This window comes from Thermobia domestica, chromosome 9 (genome assembly GCF_964235325.1).
Source record: "Thermobia domestica chromosome 9, izTheDome1.hap1.1, whole genome shotgun sequence".
NCBI lineage: Eukaryota > Metazoa > Arthropoda > Insecta > Zygentoma > Lepismatidae > Thermobia > Thermobia domestica.
The window spans coordinates 134,836,620-134,855,802 of NC_137462.1; the positions used below are offsets into that span (position 1 = coordinate 134,836,620).

Here is a 19,183-nt window from a genome sequence, read left to right on the forward strand (position 1 = left end):
ATATGGCTGAGTGGGGACATTCAGTGTTTCTGTGGGTTAAATGTTAAGTTACAACGCCCTACACAATTTAGGGCGTGCATTGTTGTGACGAAGGCGCCAACCAGAAGGATGCAGTTCCCGTCTTTTCGTTGGTCCAAAACAGACTTGTAATACTTGCCAGTATCCGCCATATGTGAAGGGACTTCATATTGGTACATTATTCCACAGCAGTCGAAGAAGGAAATGACCATCACTTTTCCTGCAGACCAAACAATCTTTGCCTTCTTTGGAGTCGGGGAATCAAGTGATTTCCATACAAGGCCGACCTCTTTACTTTCGATATTTTGAAGCCAAGATTCATCATTTGTAATGATGGAACTCCGGTACGCACCCCCATGCTCCACTACCAAACTTTCAAGTTCCCTATACAATTCTAGGAGGGCGCGGTGGCTCAGTGGTAGAGCGTTCACCTCTGGTGCTTGGGGTCCCGGGTTCGATCCCAGCCCCCGCCAAGTGAACTTTGTGGTGGACAAACACCGTGCTCGTGGGTTTTCTCGGGGTTCTCCTGTTTCCTCCCACTTTCTTTATTCCACCAATTCATCCATTTCTCATCATCACCGTCTCCTTTAGCCTAACCGGCATAACCGTGGGACGTAACACTTAAAGATTTCCTATACAATTCTACTCCCCGAGACCCATCTCGCACAAACGGGTTTTATGTTTAAGTGATCATGTAGAATCGAAAACAACTGACATGGGAAATAAGTAACGTATCTGCAAGTCTGTGCTTTGCTATTCGTAGGCCTTTACGAACAATAAAGGCAGCTGTGCTAATCGTAGTTTCGTTTACTGCTGATGCTGGAATACCTGGACCGCCTTACTTTGTTCCTGAAACACCGCCCTGCTTAACCCTTTCATGCATGAATTATGTTGTCAGTGACATATGATGATCCTTTTTTACAAATTGTTCTTAGTGTACTATGGCATGTAAAACCGAAACTTTTAAAATTTGATATTTTCTTACCAGAATTTAATCATTATCTTGATCTGTCCACTTGATTGGGCCTTATACAATTTAGGTAAAATAATGATTTCTGAATTGTCACACATAAAGTTTGCAAAATAACACTAAAAATAAGTGAAATAAACGCTATATTGTAGAAAACTTGACACCAAGTGATTTTGGCATATGTAATAATGGTTAAAAATCAACATGTTCATCAAAATCGTACATGTAACCTCTACTCCCTGCCTTTACCCAAAATTCCAAGCCCTAAGCTTTCGACTTCTTGAGCTTATATTGCTTTACGTTAAGTCTACCCTTGAATGGCATGATTTGCCCATCAATGCGTTGATACTCATCATCATTCACAGCAAATTCGAATCTCTCCTTCAATTGATTCAATACATATCTAACCTATAGTCTCTCATTCCCATCTCGAGGCAGTGAATTATCATGGAAATGAAGATATCACCATATAAAGTCAAACCGGTTTACTGACATTGTGCCAGCTACAACCTTACAATGTAAACCTTCATCTGAAAAACAATCCTGTCGTGTTTTTGGGATTAGGATTTAGATTTCTGGGCTTTCGGCATCTAAGGCTATTTAGCCCATCACGTTTTGAGGGATGACGTCCCTCGACGAACACACTATCCGGGAAAAGGGAAGGAAGTGGCCTGGGACCTATAAGTTATGTACCACCCCGGCATTTGCCTGGTGTGAATGAGGAAAACCCAGAAAAACCTCATTCAGGGTGGCTGGCCTGAGAAAGCGTTTTACACTTTTTCGACCGAGTGGCCCCACCGGGGATTGAACCCGGGACTGCTCGCACCGAAGGTGAGAGCGTTGGCGACTACGCTACTGTCGTGTTCTTGGGTAACAGATATAAGTCATTACAAGATTTGTTCCAAGAAACAATTTGAATTCACCTAAAGTCAATCCAAAATGTTTCCTGCCATTTGGTTCGCATACAGATAGGTCTAAAACACAATGTCATTTACAAGGTCACCTGTAAATAACAGTGAAAACAAGTCAATTTGTTCATTTCCTGAAATATTTACATTGTTATTTCGAAGAAATTGAGGAACATTTTGGTAAAATTTATTGCCACATTTTGACCACCTCACTTTTGTCTTTGGTTGCTCCTACTCAGGGGAGGATCTTTAAGTTTTCCTCTTCATTGGCTGATCATGGTTCACTTGTCATCCTCAACATGCTGAGTGTTCATGGCAGTTTGAGTGTACAGATCTACAGCTTCTTGATTTCAGTTTGATTTCACAGGGTGTCTACGAAAATTTCAAAATGAAATTTTGTGACCTTTTATTTACCAAATCATAAAATTTCGTATCATTCTCAAAAGGGAATTTGGGTGCGAATTAAGCCGAATTTTCATGCATGCGATAGAAGCGTGCTTTGCTAGCGATTTGGTAGCGTCTAAAGCCGACCATATACAATTTTGGGGTTTTATAGAACAAAATTTTCCAGTCTGTACTTATGTTTTCCCATATAAAAAAATCGTGACCCAAAAACTAAATTTCGTTACTTTTTCTTGACTTTCATAACCGTTTTCTGATTTCGTGACTGATAGACACCCTGTTTCTGGTGCGATGGTCTTTTCGGGAAGTGTTCTGAACATACCAATTTTGTCTACCACAACGTGTTGGAGTCAAGTGTAATAACATCAACTGAAATCGAACCCAGATTTCACATATATTAGTCAAGGTTTTATGCGGATCATTGGTTGCCACAGGGGCTCAAATTATATTTTTGTAAGTGGCAAGCAACCTTTTTGCAAAAATAATCATATCTTCATTCGTTGCATGAAGACCACTACAGTGGACAAATTGTTGCAGACAAATGTGCTTCAAGTGCATGCCGTCCACTACATGGGACATGTCTGGATGATTTCTGTAGATACAAGAACAAAACCAGGTAATATCATGATGTCAGCTTGTTTCCGACATTGTAACAAAGAAAGGAAAAAAATACCACTTGCTTGGGACGCCCTCCCTAGATATCAGCAGATATTCTAGAAGAACTTGACACACTTCTTTCTTGCCTGTTTCAACCATGCAATGATGTCGTCACACACCCCATAGCAGAACATGCCGCGATCTGCGATGTGATCGTAGAAAATTTGTCGCGCCTGTTCAGAAAAGTTGCCAGAGGAAGCCAACAGAAAAGTATAAAAACATGCCTGCTATGTGTAGATGTCTTAAATGCACAGACGACTCGCATAAATATAGTTTGAACTGAGTTTTACGTCGCGTAAAGCTTATTCTTAAGTCACAGGTGTTTATTCTGCAGAAAATTTTTGACTTACAAAAGCTCATCGCAGAAAGAGAAAGAAAGTTCTGCCATCGGGGTCACACCCCTGTTTCAGAGTTACTTGCTAGACAGAAAAATTAAGATTATCAGGCCACTCAGGTAACTTCTATTGAAAAAAATGTACTTGGGTTGCGGGTGGAGAGTTACGACAGAACACAACTGTAACCAATCAGCAGTGTTCACCCCAGTGGACGTTATGCACGAAAGGGTTAAATTGCTTCAATCATCGAAATGCTGTGGATTGTGGCGGATCATTATCATATGCCTGCTGCAACAATCTGTAAGTTTCCTCGCAGAATTTCTGAAAACGAATGCGAATCGACTCTATTTCGTATGATGTAAGTGATTGGCGAACCGGAATAGTTTGCTCGTACCCTGTGCACAGATGCATGCGAAAGCGAACTTCTATTTATGCCCAACAGTCAAGCCTGATCCATTTTCATCATGCAACATCATTTTTCAACAATGGTTCTTCGCTGTGTGCTATACATAAATAAACAAATAAAGTAACTCTTTGTTGACAGGCCCTTCTACTTTTATATTTATTTAGACTAGTTGTTCCCCCCAAACCTTTTCACTGTACGCTATGTTTAAATCATGCTTAATTAAAAGTCTACTTATTTTTATTTATTTATTTTCCAGTTTGCCCATCAACTAACTTGTGGTTACACAAATATTAATGCTCAAATCTACATATGATTACGACCTGTTAATGATAGTATCTTTCATGTTGGTTGACAGTAAAGCTTGTTAAATATTGCACTTTGCTAAAAGTAAATGATGACAATGGTAGTTTATATACTGTGTTCACGTTGCTTGGTTACTAAATTATATTGTGCTTGACATGGAATAAATAATTACGGATTTTATATAATTGCAACCTTATTTTCATTTAATAGGAATAAATACCAAAGCATGTTCCTGTTCAGCATAATCATTATCCATTTTCAGAAGATCAAATTGAAACAGTTTTAAATCATTACAATAGTTATCAGGCTGCAAATTGCCTGCACGCTAGCACCATTTATTCGTGTCGGGCAGCGTACTTACCTGGGCGCCGACTGTTAACTATTAAGAATTAGTGTTACAGATTCTGTCATTTCCCTTTTAGAATAAGAATTATTGTCAATTAAGACAACCTGTACATTAATCCAGTTCTTCCCAAACCTTTTTTGTCTGATGACACACTTAAGATGTGTTATGTTAGAACTGGATATTATTGTAGGCATTGCTTCATACAATTTCCCTGAAAATTGATTTTATCTTATTATGAAAGGCTTTATGGTAATATACAGGGTGTCCGGAATGGGACTGATGGTTTTTAAAAGTGTATAGTTTTAATATGGTCAGAGATACAGAAAAAAAAAAATTCATATTGAAGGAAAACTCAGAAAGTTTTGTTCAGCAAATTTCCATACCTGAACAACTATCGGTGACAGCGCTAGTATCGCCGATAAACAGAAATGGCGTCGGCAGTCGAAAAGGCGCAATGCGTGTGGTGGTTTGCAGACACAAAAAGGTTGTTCAATTTCAACGAAACTTTCGACGTGTTTACCACAAGGATCCTCCATCACGCAACAGCATCCAGACGTGGAGGGATCAAATTTTATCAATGGGGAGTGTAGTTAAACAACACAGCGGTGGTAAATCCCGTATGTCAGAAGAAAATGTGGAAGCAATAAGAGAGTGTTTCTCACGTAGCCCGAGGAAGTCAATTCGCGCTGCAAGCAGGCAATTGGCAATCCCAAATGTGGTACACAATTACGTTTGCGCGCGTATAAGATACAATTGTTGAAAGAAATTAAGCTCAACGATAAGCCACAGAGAGCAACGTTTGCTATTGAAATTCTGGACAGGATTGATTATGATCATAATTTCCTATTGAAGGTTGTTTTCTCTGATGAGGCAATTTTTCACTTGTCTGGCTGTGTTAACAGACACAATGTTAGGATATGGGGATCTGGGAATCCGCATGCGTACATAGAACATTCTAGAGACAGTCCCAAATCGAATGTTTGGTGTGCTTTAACACATAATGCAGTTATAGGCCCCTTCTTTTTCATAGAGTAAACCGTAACAGGAAATGTGTTCTTAAACATGCTTCAACATTTTGCTTTTTCCCAGTTACAACATTTGCAACCTCAAGTGAAATTCCATTGGGTGGTGCCCTGCCACATTGGAGCCCACAAGTGAGGGAGTACCTTGATACTGAATTTGCTGGCCGTTGGATAGGCCGTGATGGGTCAAGTAGGTGGCCTCCACGCTCTCCTGATGTTACCTCCCTGGACTTCTTACTGTGGGGGTATGTGAAAGACCTTGTGTATTCTGGTGAAAAGGTGCGTAACCTTGATGAACTGAAGAACCGTATTAGGAATGCAATTGCTTCAGTAACACCTCAGATGTTACAGAATACGTGGAGAGAGATTGAGTTCAGGCTAGATATTGTAAGAGTTACAAATGGAGTTCACGTAGAGTTACACTGAGTTATAATGACTTGTAAGACCAAATAAACTTTTTGAGTTCTCCTTTAAAATGCATATTTTTCCTCTTCTGTATCTCTGACCACATTAAAACTATACACTTTTAAAAACCGTCAGTCCCATTCCGGACACCCTGTATATTACAAAATCAAAGAACATTTTCTGCAAAATCAGTAAAAGTCTCAAATTTGTTTCTTCCTCCTATTGTCGCTCGAAAATAGAAAGAAAAATGTAAGAGGTTACGTTATCAAACAAATTTGTCACGTGAAAAATTGTAGAAAAATAAAATACAGAATAACAAAAATAAATACATAAAATAAAATTGATTTGCTTTAGCAGCAACAAGCAAAAATATTACTCAAATAACAATTAAGAATTTCGGGAAGAATTAGACAATAAATAATAATAGTATTTAATTTGAACACAATTATATAATTTAGAAATTATACGCAGGGAAATATTGTCTTGTGCATCTCAAAACTAAGCTGAAATACATGAATGAATATAGATAAAAATAATATGTAAAGGGAATAACAATGAAGACATTTAATGTATACACAAGAACATATGTAAGATATAAAGGGGCTTAAAAGAGAACATATAAACAAAAAGTACAAAGATAATTATAAGATGTAACAAGAATTTTAGGAAAACTAAAAATGGGTCAAAATATTTGCGATCTTGGCCAATAATTTGTTTTTGCCGCAAAATATTTGAACGGCCCCTAAATCGAGTTTTTTTCTTTTTTTTTTTTTTTTTTTTTTTTTTTTTTTTTTTCGGAATAAGCACATCATACAGAGTTAGCTGATAGTTTGGGTTTGGCTACACTATATGTAGTTCTCGAGATATAAGGCCTACAAGGATGTTCTATAAATGCTGGTATATAAGCACTTTTTTATAATTTCTTAAACAATAGTCCTATCTCTATCGTAGCTTCTCTTGTATCACATTCAATGTATAACAGACAGGTATATAAGAAAGGAAAATTCACACCATACTTGAGAGGAAAAAAAAAAAAAAATACACGGAGCCAAAGTAAAGTTTAAAATGACCTTTTAAAAATTAGGCTGTGCATACAATGTGAGCAAAGACGATACTCTACCTCCACAGTAATATCTGATATGTCATTTTTCAGCTGCTAAACATGGGTTTGATGATTTAATGATCAACATTGCTAGATCGTGCGTCATTTTGTCTTAACACAAAGTAGCTCTTTGTATGATTTAAGGATTCCATTTTAACTCCATCATCCATTTGTCTCGTGAACCTCAATTCAAATTTTAATTTAGTTAGACGAAAATTAAGTTATCTGAAAACAACGTTCTTTTGCGTTTCACATTCTTTTCTAAGGGTTTTTTTTTTTTTTTTTTTTTTTTTAAATTTCATAGTTGTTTTGTTCTAACTATTTAAGTATATAGATAATTTTGAAACATTTTTTTTCTTTCTTTTCATTAATTCTGGTTGTCAGGGTTTAATCACTTCCATATTTTTCCTAATTATCGCGGCAATGACTAAAAATATCGATAACACCTATGACAATCTTATTATTATAATAACGTATGTATAGGTATTATTTGGAAGGAATTGACACTGTAGTTTCTGTTCTTTCTATGATGGGCATACCTAGGTATGTACATGGTAAATTTGCCATTATATCTGGAAGTATGGCGTAAATATATTCATAATGGCTCAAATATTCGTATTTTACCCTTGTATATAATTAGGATGGCAAAATCCCAGTAGCCAAGTTATTCCAAGTTATATATATACGTTTATAAACTTGTATATAATACTATTCATAGAAGGAACACAGCAAAGATAGAGGTACAAAATGATTATAGCTTTGGTAAACATACAACTATTACTTTATTAATATATTTTTCGCCTTATAAACTTACGATGACAAAAGAAACAATCATCATAAACATAAATACAATTTACAAAATATGTTATATACTGAAAGAAAGTAATGCTTCTTCAAATAAATCTAGTTGCTAAAGCTAAAAGTTTTGTATAATCTGCACCTTTCACTGTAGTTTTCTCTTTCAGTATAGTTCTTAGCAGAGATGGAATTGGAACATGAATTCGAGTGCCTAAAGGAGTTCCGTTATCATCTATCAACACAATATTATTGCTGTCAAACTTTGGTATCAAAGGTTTCTGTTTCTGTTTCACTCCAACAATAATAGCCTTCTTCTTTTGACCTTTAATAGCCACCAACACTTTGTCTCCTTAAAAAATAAATAAATAAATGTTATTTCTTTACACTGAAATTGATGCACTTTTCATAATTTACATAAATATTAATTTTTCTGTAACACAGTATTTTCCGTTGTTACACTTACAATATTTCTGTAATTCAATATTTCTTACACTTATAAGGAAATCCAATAATATGAAAATTCCCATATTTTCAAGGTTGTTTCGACTATTTCTTCCTTTTATGTATATGTATATTCTCCTATGTTATTATGTATATTCTGCAATGTTTCTTTCCTTTTTCCCTTTCTTGTTGTAACGAAGGGCAAATATTTTTATCCGAAATATATCAACGTGTCTAATTCTGTTTATTCTTGAAAAGCTAAGCCTTCACATTTTATATGATTTCTATGAGGAAAGACCACTATTTAAAGTATTCTGTCACATATTTGTGATCTATTTTATATATCTATAATTTGATGGATATTTTATTGCACTTGGGTGCATTCATAGAGTGAAAGAAAATGAGAATTTTATAAAGGAAACAATAAAAAACTAGTATACAAAAGTAACCGCAGTTTTTGAAAGCTGAGTCAGGATGAGGAAAAAGGAAGTTGACAAACCCGTGCAAGCGAAGAAGATTGGTAGAGCGGATATTCGCTTGACTAACCCCAACCTTTTACCAGTTTTAGTGAAAAAAGACATGGAGATATTTTCTTCAGACTCAAAGAACAAGCCATAATAAAACTTTGTTTGTGACTTGTTAAAAGAAAAAAAAAATAATTATTATGAAAAAGGCTGACCTAATGTTTCATGTGGAGTACAGTCTGCGCGAAAAGTATTGTCGTCACAGCATTTAAACCTACAATTTAAGCAAAAGAATGCCAAAGAACCAAGTAAAGGTACCCACTACAATGTCAGTATTTAGTAGAATCTTCTGTCTTCCTTGCACACTTGTTCAACCTTCACTCATCAGTCCATAACACTTCTTCCAGTTCTCAACTTTTTTAAAAAATAAAAAGCTAGCCATTTTTAACGACGTTTGTCTGGAAGGAGGGGTTTAGGACCAGCCCTGAACTGTGTAAATGTAAGTCCTCATGGATTCTTTGCTGTACCATTCGAAGGAATAAATTCGAAGCAAGTTTGGATTTCCCATTTCACTTGCCTAGCTGTTAACGAAGGCTACTTAGTAAGCTACCTTTTGATGGTATTCAACGTTGTTTGAGCCACTTTCCTTGGTCTACCAGACTTCGGTTTTGAACGGGACACTATGACCACACTTTCGTCCATATGTTTGACCAAACGATATATTGTACGGAGCTACACACCTATTTGCTCACAGATATCTTACTTGTTATATTTGCTTTATACAAAGCAATCACGTGCTCACGAGGCTTCACCACCTTGTAAGACACATTCGTCACAAAATAATTTAGTCTTAAGATTCGTAATGCAGCTAGGAAAAGTACAAAAAACGTATAGAAGAAGCACACACACTATCAAACACGACGAGCAGTAGAAACAAAATGGTAAATGGTAACTGTACACAAATGAAGATCAAAGGGTGATTGTAGATGATCAGAAAACGATAAAAATATTACTGCGGTTCCCTAACAGAATTAGATGGGTGCTGATGAAAACGCAAAAGACTGATACCGTTGTCTCGCGTCAATACTTTTCGCTTAGACTAATTATGATAACAATTCTTTAAATAATAGGATTCGTAACAACTAAAATATTACACTACTCTCAAATTATACTGCATGGAACAGAAACGTTGATATTATAGAAGGACTATGAAAACCCATAATAAGGTGCTTCATGTGCATTTGGAGAATGGAGAAAATCAGCCATACGGAGCGAAAAACCAACGAGCAAATGTGAGAGAAAAATCGATGGCACAAAAAGTGTTATTGATATTTTTTTTTTTCAAGATTACAGCATTATATGAGAAAAAACTGTCTTTCTAGAGACATAATGTGTGTGTCAGAAGGTAAAAGACGGGAAGGAGATTACAACGGATGAATTATATTAAAGGAGGCAATTTTCACATCTAAAGAGATGTAGAGAGTACTGTAGTGTGCGAAGCTCATAGTTTATGGCAAGTAACCTGTCAATGACAGCAGGATATTTAAGGTGACATGACTAAGTTTTCATCCCCTCCGTCTCCCCCCCCCCAAAAAAAAAATTAAAAAGAACCTAAACGTATTAAATGTTTTGTTGTGAAAGAAGTTAGTGACAATTTAAGTACTAAAGACTATGAAGCCATATCAAATATACGTAGAACTGTTTGCTAACATGAATGTTACTAAAAATGATTTTTTGGTGTAGCTTGACAATTTAACATTATACCATACTAAGAAAACCAATTTTACTAACATAGTTTCACATGTTTTTGACCTGGCAATATGGTTCTAACTACTTTGAAGAATGGCAATTAATCAGTGTAGTACATTTCCTTCTGTTTATTCCTTAATATCAACCTATGCATTGAAGACCGGCAAATTCTCCTTTCTGTTGTTATGATGTCGACTAATCTTTTCCATACTCTTTTTCTTAACTGACCCGTTAAAATTTACAATGGACAACTGGAAATTGTGCGCCAAAATTCTGTTAGTGGAGGATGCAAGTATTCCATGTTAATATATATATATGGGTTATTATAGTACGCAATCATGTTAGTATTTTTGGTCCTGCCTACGAATGGACGAAGCCCGAATGTAGCTTGGTTATATTGCAGCATACCCCCTAACAATACCAATACATGTTCTACACATTTTAAAATAGAATGTTTAAACATTTTTTTTTCTTTTTTGCCATGAATCCTTTTTTGCATGAAAAAAATATCTTTGTTTTACCTTTTTTCTACTATCTCATACACGTTTTAAAAATGCACTAAACTGACAGAAAGTTACAATTTGCTATATAAGCCCAAAACCAAGGGTATTAATACTGAGAGCTGGAAAGAATGCCTGCTTCTGATTTTTTGTATCATTTTTACAAACAAAATTTTAGTATGTTAAGGTCCTGCAACTCACCTATCGTACCAATTCCCTTCTTGTTATAAACGTGTATACATCTTGGGGGTTTCCCTTCAGCCATAGCCTGTTTGCCGATTTCACTGTTGTCAACAACTCTTAACCTTGTCAACTTGATTATATGATTATGGGTTTCAGAAGTATGAAAGTGTCGAAGGGCTAATGATGCGAAACTCACTGCACTACGTAGTCTTTCAGAAATCATGCTGACTTCAGTTCAAAATACTCGTAGCCTGATCTGAAACACAAAAATCATAATGTCGATACAATACAGATTGAAGTTCATGGACTACTGTTAAGAACTGATAGTTACGAGTGCTACGTATATTGTGCACGTCTAGAATTTGGATAAGACAAAAAAGGTACTTTGTTGAAAACTGAATACCAATGTATTATTTACATTTCTAGTAATTTCAAGACTGAGAACTCGTCTAGATGAGTTTATCAGTGAGAAAGATTTTAAAAATATTCTACAGCAAATGCCCCCACGTGTTACTGTGGGCAATATTTTCCGTACTTTCCTTTACACCTGTTATATACTATTCGTCTGAACTCGAAGTTCCGCGTACATAATTAGAACGTCTCCTATCGGCATCTTAGGGAAGCACCCCATCCCTTTTTCTTCAATTCTAAGTCAAACATATAAAAACGCTGAAACACCTGTTAATTATATTCGATGAAAATTCCAACACTAATGGATTTCGAGATATAGACATATTATAATAACTGCAACCCCCACTTTTTTTTTTTCACCTTTCCCTTCTAGGACAAACTACACAGATCAATGAAATACACATTTGATTATTTTAAATGAAAAGTCCAAACATCAAATTTCATTTCTCTAACTAAGAATTTATTCCTTTCAGAACTGCTTCTGTGCATGCTAATTACAATACTATTCCTCTCTGGAAGTTGTTACGAAGGAGACACATACCATATATACTCGAATCTAAAACGCAATTTTTCTGCCAAAATTTCAGGTATAAAAGGGGGATGCATTTTGGAATCGTATACAAAGTGATAGTGTGTTCAGAAGTGAAAGTGCTTAAGTAGGATGTCCTCTGTTCACATTGTAAGTAAGATAGTAAGGTTGGACCTTCGTACCCTTTTTAATATTGACATTTAAATATTTAGTTTGAACAAATAAACCCGTATAATTTAGTTTGTACTGTCAAATTCTGAGTTGTTTCATTGAATATCCAGGATGCATCTTAAACTCGAGTATACACGGTAAGAGAGAAACAAACTAAGAAGAAAATAAAATAATAAATAGATACAATACATAATTTACACCAATGGAATTTAATAGTAATGAAGATGTGCATTTGCTATTTCGATTGACGATCTCAAAGCTATGAGGCATAGCCTTCAACACCGGTCATTCTATTACGGCGATTTCTTATAGAGCTTTTTCGGTTAATTGTGGAATCGTCACTCCCTATGAGTATTGGAAGCACCTTGTACGTTTTCTTGTCCTGAAAAATCCCTTCTAGTCTTTTATATGTTTCTACCTTATATATATATATATACCTTGTATATTACTTTCCAAAGGTATTCTGTACAGAGAAACACAATTAAGGAAAGTACTTATAATTACATCAGGAATATCTAGGGCCAAAATTTCAAATTTCTCCTTCTCCTCCTTTTGAGAAATTGGACTTCTTTTTTCATTTTCGGAGCCAATAATTGGTATGGAAACTTTTAACCTCAGCTTTTTTTTTTTTTTTTTTTTTTTTTTTTTTTTTTTTTTTTTTTTTTTTTTTTGAAAACCTTTCTGGTCATAGTCCTTGTGCTGGAAATGTCATCCTATGTTTTCCAGTACTTTTGATTTTATAGGCTTTGGAAATTGGAAATTTTGTACTTCTAATGGCTGCATTCGAAATCTTGAAAATTAACCAAAACATTACCCTCTATATGAGTTTTATGAATAACCAATATCTCTGTTTAAGGTAATTAGTACAAACCATAACTTTCTATCTTTCGTAACAACCGTGCAGCCTGTTTTCTACACCTCTGTAAACCCATGCTTTTTTGCGCGGCAATGAAGAAACATGAGTATAAATCCAAGATGCCGGCAGATTAAAAAAAAATAATCTGGTAATCTTTCTCAGCACGTCACTGATAAGATGGACGAGCAATCATTATATTTAATATGTAATGATTTCACATGGAATGCCCCGGAAAAATTGAAGTTGGAAGTTTTGGAATATTACAAGTTTGTTCGCAAAATACAAACCGCAGTAGTATACTGAAATATCTACGTTATTTAGCATCTTAATACCAGGAGAAATTGAAGCAACATATAATCGTTTCATATGAACATCCTGTACGGAAAGGAATTAAAAATTAATTTTTAAAATTATAACTATTATTTGTGCAATACGCGAAAGATAGCTACTTATAAAGTTTGGCTTGAACGGTACCGAAACGCAAAGCAAGATGCATCACATTTTCTAAAGTGGACGAGTAAGGACAGATTGATAACAAAGGAATATTGCTAACAAGACGGTAGTGATTAATTACAGGTAAGTATATAATTTAGTGAAAGTTACGTGGAGCGTGCATACTTCAATGATTAGCGCCAGTTTCAATACTCTATGCTAATCACCTGCCTCAGTTCGCTAACACTCTCCGCCTTCACTTTTCCTGGCGAGTCTTGAAACAAATCCTCTCGTTCAAGAGTACCTATTGTAGAGACAAAGCCACTAAAACTTTGGGGAATTAAATAATGATTTAGAAAAGAACTATAGTCATGTTTCTAGGACCACCACCTAGACCACCATTTCTACTTCCAGTAGCGCTCGCTTTTATGTTCTAATGTGCTTCTTGTGGGTTTACACTCTCTCCACCTACACTTCTCGAAGGGTCACACGAAATAAATTCCTTTTGTAAACACAGATGGTAAAAGCTGACAGTCGCAATCACAATGCAAGCTTTTACAATTTTACTTATTAATGTGTCTTTACCAAAATATTGTCGTGTTTCCCTTAACTTTACATGTTTTACGTAGAATAATCAACACATACTACGCAAATATTTTGGAGAAGCAAAACCAGACTATTAGTAAAAGAATTTTATTGGCACTAGTACGGAATAGTCCGTCATAAAAATAAGAATTTAATGGTTAAAATGTGTGAGTACATATAGAAAAGTATTGTCTTGAGTTTATTTTCCACTGTCGGAGCATTACTGGACATATAGGAAATCAGTGTTTTATAAGTTTAATGTTACTAACTAGTATCAATCCATTAGAAGGGCTATGCTAGAGTATATATATATATATATATATATATAAATAAAGCACACCACTTGAAATAATTTTGAAAAAATTCTCTCTTTCCTTAATTTCTTTCTTATTGTCCTCCACATGATTTGCGCTAGGCAACATGACAATACACATTTAGAATAAATGAAATTAAAGGGGGCAATCATAAGTAATTGTTGAAAATTCCAATTATTTCACGATTTGCGTATATATACAGCGTCCTGACGTATGTCATAAAAACTAGTGCAAAAACATAAACCAACCTATGCTAGGTCTCCACAAGAAAGCACGAATTTTATCTAACCGTATCAAGTTAGGACAAAGTTGGTGGGCTCATGTGGATGCGTCCGTAGGGATTAGGCGAGTCAGCGACGGCAGGTTCGCGCTTAAGCAATAGTACTGAAAAGAAGTGTGGTTTCGCAGTGATTCGAGGTCCTATAGCTCCTGTACTACTTTTATACTGGTAACAAAATATAGCTTTTGTGTCCTGCACAGAAATACTTCAGAAAGTAACATCTAATAAGTCCTGTTTCATATACAATTACTTATTTTAACCGCCCTATAACACTTGTAATATTTAACTGACAACCCTACAACAGTAAACGTACAATATAGTATTTTTACATATTATTTAATTCTGCCGCCTGCAAAATTGTTTTCCGTTACAAACATGTCTTTCTAACTATCCTGAGTATTGAAATTTACCCGTAAATTTTGCAAAATGTGGTGAGCCTAAACTTATTTGCACCCTAATTTCCACCGGAGGAGTATTTCTGCACGATGTAGGAAACTTATATATAATATATATATATATATATATTTCGAAGTATAGATTTCCTCCCTAACCAATGTGATTTTATGCGGTATCAAGTTTTTTTTTTTTTTTTTTTTTTTTTTTTTTTTTTTTTTGCAATATCTTCGTTTATGCGCATACCCTCTCTCTCTGACGTGTGTGGTCCATACAGAGATTAAACTGTCGCGGATGGTGGGCCCGAAATACGAAATTTACGGAGAAGTGAACAGAATCAGACGAAACGTCAGCTTCAGAGTAACAAAAAAGGTAATGAAGGTCCTTTAGTGTACGGTAATTAATTAAGGACAAAAATGTAGTTGAATTCTGGACTATATGAGTTCGCGTATTATTCAAATATTAGGTAAACAGACAATAGAGTATAAAGTGACAATCTTCCAAACCCAATGTCTTACTAACCTAGGTTGTATATGCTGCAGTAATGAAGAGGGAGTTGCATCTGAACCACCTCATTCATTTTATGGGGACATAAATTTGTAAAATGTACGGAAGAAATACATTACTTGATTTCACAATAGGATTGTACAAGTAATGAAAATATATTGGGATCTTACATCTTATCTTAAATTCATAATAAAGTAGAAATACGAAATGGAAAGTCTGCTCTTTACCACGTAATACTCCATCAGGGTGTCTACAGAGTTTCAATTTCAAAATTCCAGTATATTTCCAGTATATTCAGTATAACTATCAGCAAAATTCTTGTACCTAATACAATGATTTTTTTTAAGTTCTTTAGGAATAATCACACACTTGATAATTTCAGGTTGTACTTGGTTTACCATCAATATTTTTAATAAATTTAGTTACCTTTGATTTCTTTGAAATTCAAATGATTATGTATATGTAGCTGCTCATGAAAGCGCTGAAAATCTTACAGAAGCAATGTGCCGCATCCACACCAAGCATTAAAATTGGTCCTCAGTTTCCCATCATTGGGCATACTTTTACTGACTTTACTGACAAGTTTGCAGCCTGTATACTGTACTTGAAGCATAGCATATAATATAATGCATCCATTGTTATTATACGTGAGGTATTGAGGGGGAACAAAAAGAAGAAAAAGAAACTGAAAAAAGTATTAGTAGAAAAGGGAAGTTAGTGACTATTTCCAACACTAAGAGAGATGGCGTCACTTTTTAACGCCGGATCATTACAATTTATTATTTCAGTAACTGTACTGTATTACACAATTATTGTTCTATAAAATCACTTTTTTCATGATCTTAAGCTCAATTTCACTACTTTCATTCGAGCGACAACCTCAATTCGTAACTTTCATGGCCCGTAGACACCCTGCTCGGAGGCCTGATACAGTGAGCCAAGAGCGTTATTTGTATTATCTAAATGTGTTATTAAGTTATACTATAACTTGTATAAGTAATTGTGCATTATTCTATTCCAGTTATAATGCAAGATTATTTTTGAGCTACAAAAGTCCAGGTAAAAACAAATGGTAGATTATAAAGAATGATAATATTTGTATCTTTCATAATTTTTCCGGTATGTGGATCGAATTTCCAGTATATTTTCAGTATTTCCAGTATCAAAATTAAATTCCAGTATCAGTAGACACCTTGCTCCATAAGAAAGATATGAAGTGAAGTACTATATGAAGCCAGTGTAGAAAGTGATTGTAGAAGTGTCACACACGCGTACAGCATGTGCTTTTGTGACACATAAAGTGTTTTCCAACTATCCTAGTTTGTGTATACCCACCGTCACTGACGCACCCGCACCCTAAGGACACACGCAAACCTCGCTACCACTCGGGCCTCCTGCAGTGTCTCAGTTACTGCTTTTCATGCTTTTTAGAGGCCATGTAGCAGAAGTTGGTTTGTGCTTTAAATTTAATTCCTGTTTTATACACAGCAGATTTTACGCTATATGTGTATTCAGCCCTCCTAAAAGTCAATTTGCCCGTATTAATTCAATTCCTCCCTTAAGGAACACTTTCTAAGACAGTAAGAATGCATTTTCTACTAAGTGAAGTTCATATTTCATGAATCCTTGTGTGGCAAACTTATAGAAGAAAGAATTTTCGCATGGGTTTCGGAATTTTTGATGTCCCAGGGACATGTATTTGATAGGGGCTCCACTCCAAGTCCCCCCTAAAACTATTTATATAACAGTGGTAGGGTTCTATTATAGTGCTGGTTAGAAACAGGAAAAGATAAGGTTTCATTACCTTCTTTATTTCTGAATAGAAAGGTATCGCACCAATTTTGAGGAGTGATATAAGACAGATGCATATGTTATCTAGTGGAGTGTAAATAAGCATAAAAATAGGAAATAGTTGTGACTAACAGTTAAAAGTGAAAGATGGAAATTGAATAGGAGTAGCCTAATTGTAGGTAAGGTAAAATAAAATAATAAATAAATATTAATACAAAGTTAAAAACAGGTGCTTAAGGGTCTAATCCATAGATGGCATCTGCGAAAGCTGAGTCCCTACGCATACACCACCGCGCCGGGATACCCTGTTGCGCTTCTGCCATGACTCGTTACATACCCTTCTCGCTTTCAGGGACTACCTAGCACAAGTTGGTTTGTGCTTTTTGCACGATTGTTTTTATGGTGTACGTCAAAACGGGCATTTATATTCGTAACGGGATATGCATCAGTTTCCAAGCATATTATCAATCTGTATGCAATTTTCTCAGCATAAGCCAGTGTAATAACAGGCAACAATTTTGCACCTATACTTTTGAGTAATCATATCTAAAGGTATATGCAACCTTAACCTAGGCCTATATGCCAAATAAACAGACTATTAATGTTGATTACTTGGTGGTACCCCATTTCATGGGGCATAAATTTGGAAAATCAACGGAAGACAATTTACTTGATTTCACTTCACCATCGTATATGTAGTCGGGGTCTCATCTTTTACATGTATAAGAAGGTAGAAATACGAAATTATGGTCTTTAGTACACAGTATTCCTTAAGAAATATACGATAAAGTGACGTTCCATGTGAAGACCGTGTATGAAGTCATCAGATTGTGGTTACAGAGATTTACCACACGCAACACGTTTGTTTTTACTGTATGTGATATGAAATGCTTTTTCCACTCTTCTCGTTTATACGTATAACCACAGTCACTAACACGCCTGGTGGCTACAGACGCGATTCCGCGCGGACCCTCATTGTGCGTTCCTGCCATGACTCGGTTAGACAGCATTCGTATATTTTAGCAGCTAGCTAACACAAGCTGATGGATGTTATTTTAAGTTGGGTAATAGTATACATGAGAACCCCCTGATCTGCGTTTCTTCTGTGTTCTATTACCAATTCTACATGGACTACCATAAATTTTCTACGTAGTGCAATAGTAAGAAGTATGCATGTGCACAAGACATGCGATATGCGTTAAAGTTCCCCCCCCCCCCTCCATACACACACATATAGTCATAGATAAAGTACAAGGGATGCAGATATAAAGTACAGGTACGTTCTTTTTTATTTTCGTATCAGTCGTTAATTAAATAAAAGTCGCTTTGTTACCCCCTTTGTAAGTTCGTACATACTCAATGAATAATCCCTATGTCCACAGTCACATCTAACCCTCCTGAAATTATTTCGCACGCATTTATGCATCACCTCCCTTAAGCAACAGTTTCTAAGGAAGTAAGGCTGCATTTCTGCTATGTTAAGTTAATAATTATGAATATAAGTATGCTCCCATAAAATGGGATAGTTCAGTTGTCTTGTAGCTGATATTGGTTCATTGTATAATTCAACGATCGAAATCGGAAGAAACAAGTGTCTATTATCAATATAAACATTCATGTGTGTTTTAGTAATAAGTTAAACTCTCTTAAACTCTTACCAACATCAAATATATAATAAAAAATAATGATATGGCATATTAATGTTAAAATGTATATACACAGAGCACACACAAACTTCCAGTATTACTTTACTCAGAATTGGAAATTATTGACAACGCAATAATCACCGAACCGTAGGAGCATTATAAATTGCCATCGGTCTCATTCCGTATCTGTGTTGTTAAATTTGCAGACCAAAAAGCAATACAAAATATTTATTAGAACTTGTAGTAGTGAATACCTTAA

At 35.4% G+C, this 19,183-nt stretch overlaps 1 protein-coding gene across 1 annotated transcript; it reads right to left on the bottom strand.

The window, feature by feature from the left end:
• Positions 1-7,632: 7,632 nt before the first annotated feature.
• On the bottom strand, positions 7,633-19,083 carry mRpL14 (mitochondrial ribosomal protein L14). Its single transcript, XM_081771885.1, has 3 exons — positions 18,937-19,083; positions 11,028-11,265; positions 7,633-8,021 (listed from the first exon to the last, which is right to left on the bottom strand). The coding sequence occupies exons 2-3, from the start codon at positions 11,230-11,232 to the stop codon at positions 7,768-7,770; spliced, it is 459 nt and encodes a 152-aa protein (XP_081628011.1). The 5' UTR covers positions 11,233-11,265; positions 18,937-19,083; the 3' UTR covers positions 7,633-7,767.
• Between the last annotated feature and the right edge of the window lie 100 nt (positions 19,084-19,183).

What these genes read in the sequence shown, in the direction of transcription:
- mRpL14 (XM_081771885.1), bottom strand. Translation starts at nt 11,232, where the DNA reads ATGATTTCTGAAAGACTACGTAGTGCAGTGAGTTTCGCATCATTAGCC. An exon ending in GAAGGGAATTGGTACGATAG is followed by an intron (nt 8,022 to 11,027) that starts GTGAGTTGCAGG and finishes TTATTTTTTAAG; the next exon opens with GAGACAAAGTGTTGGTGGCT.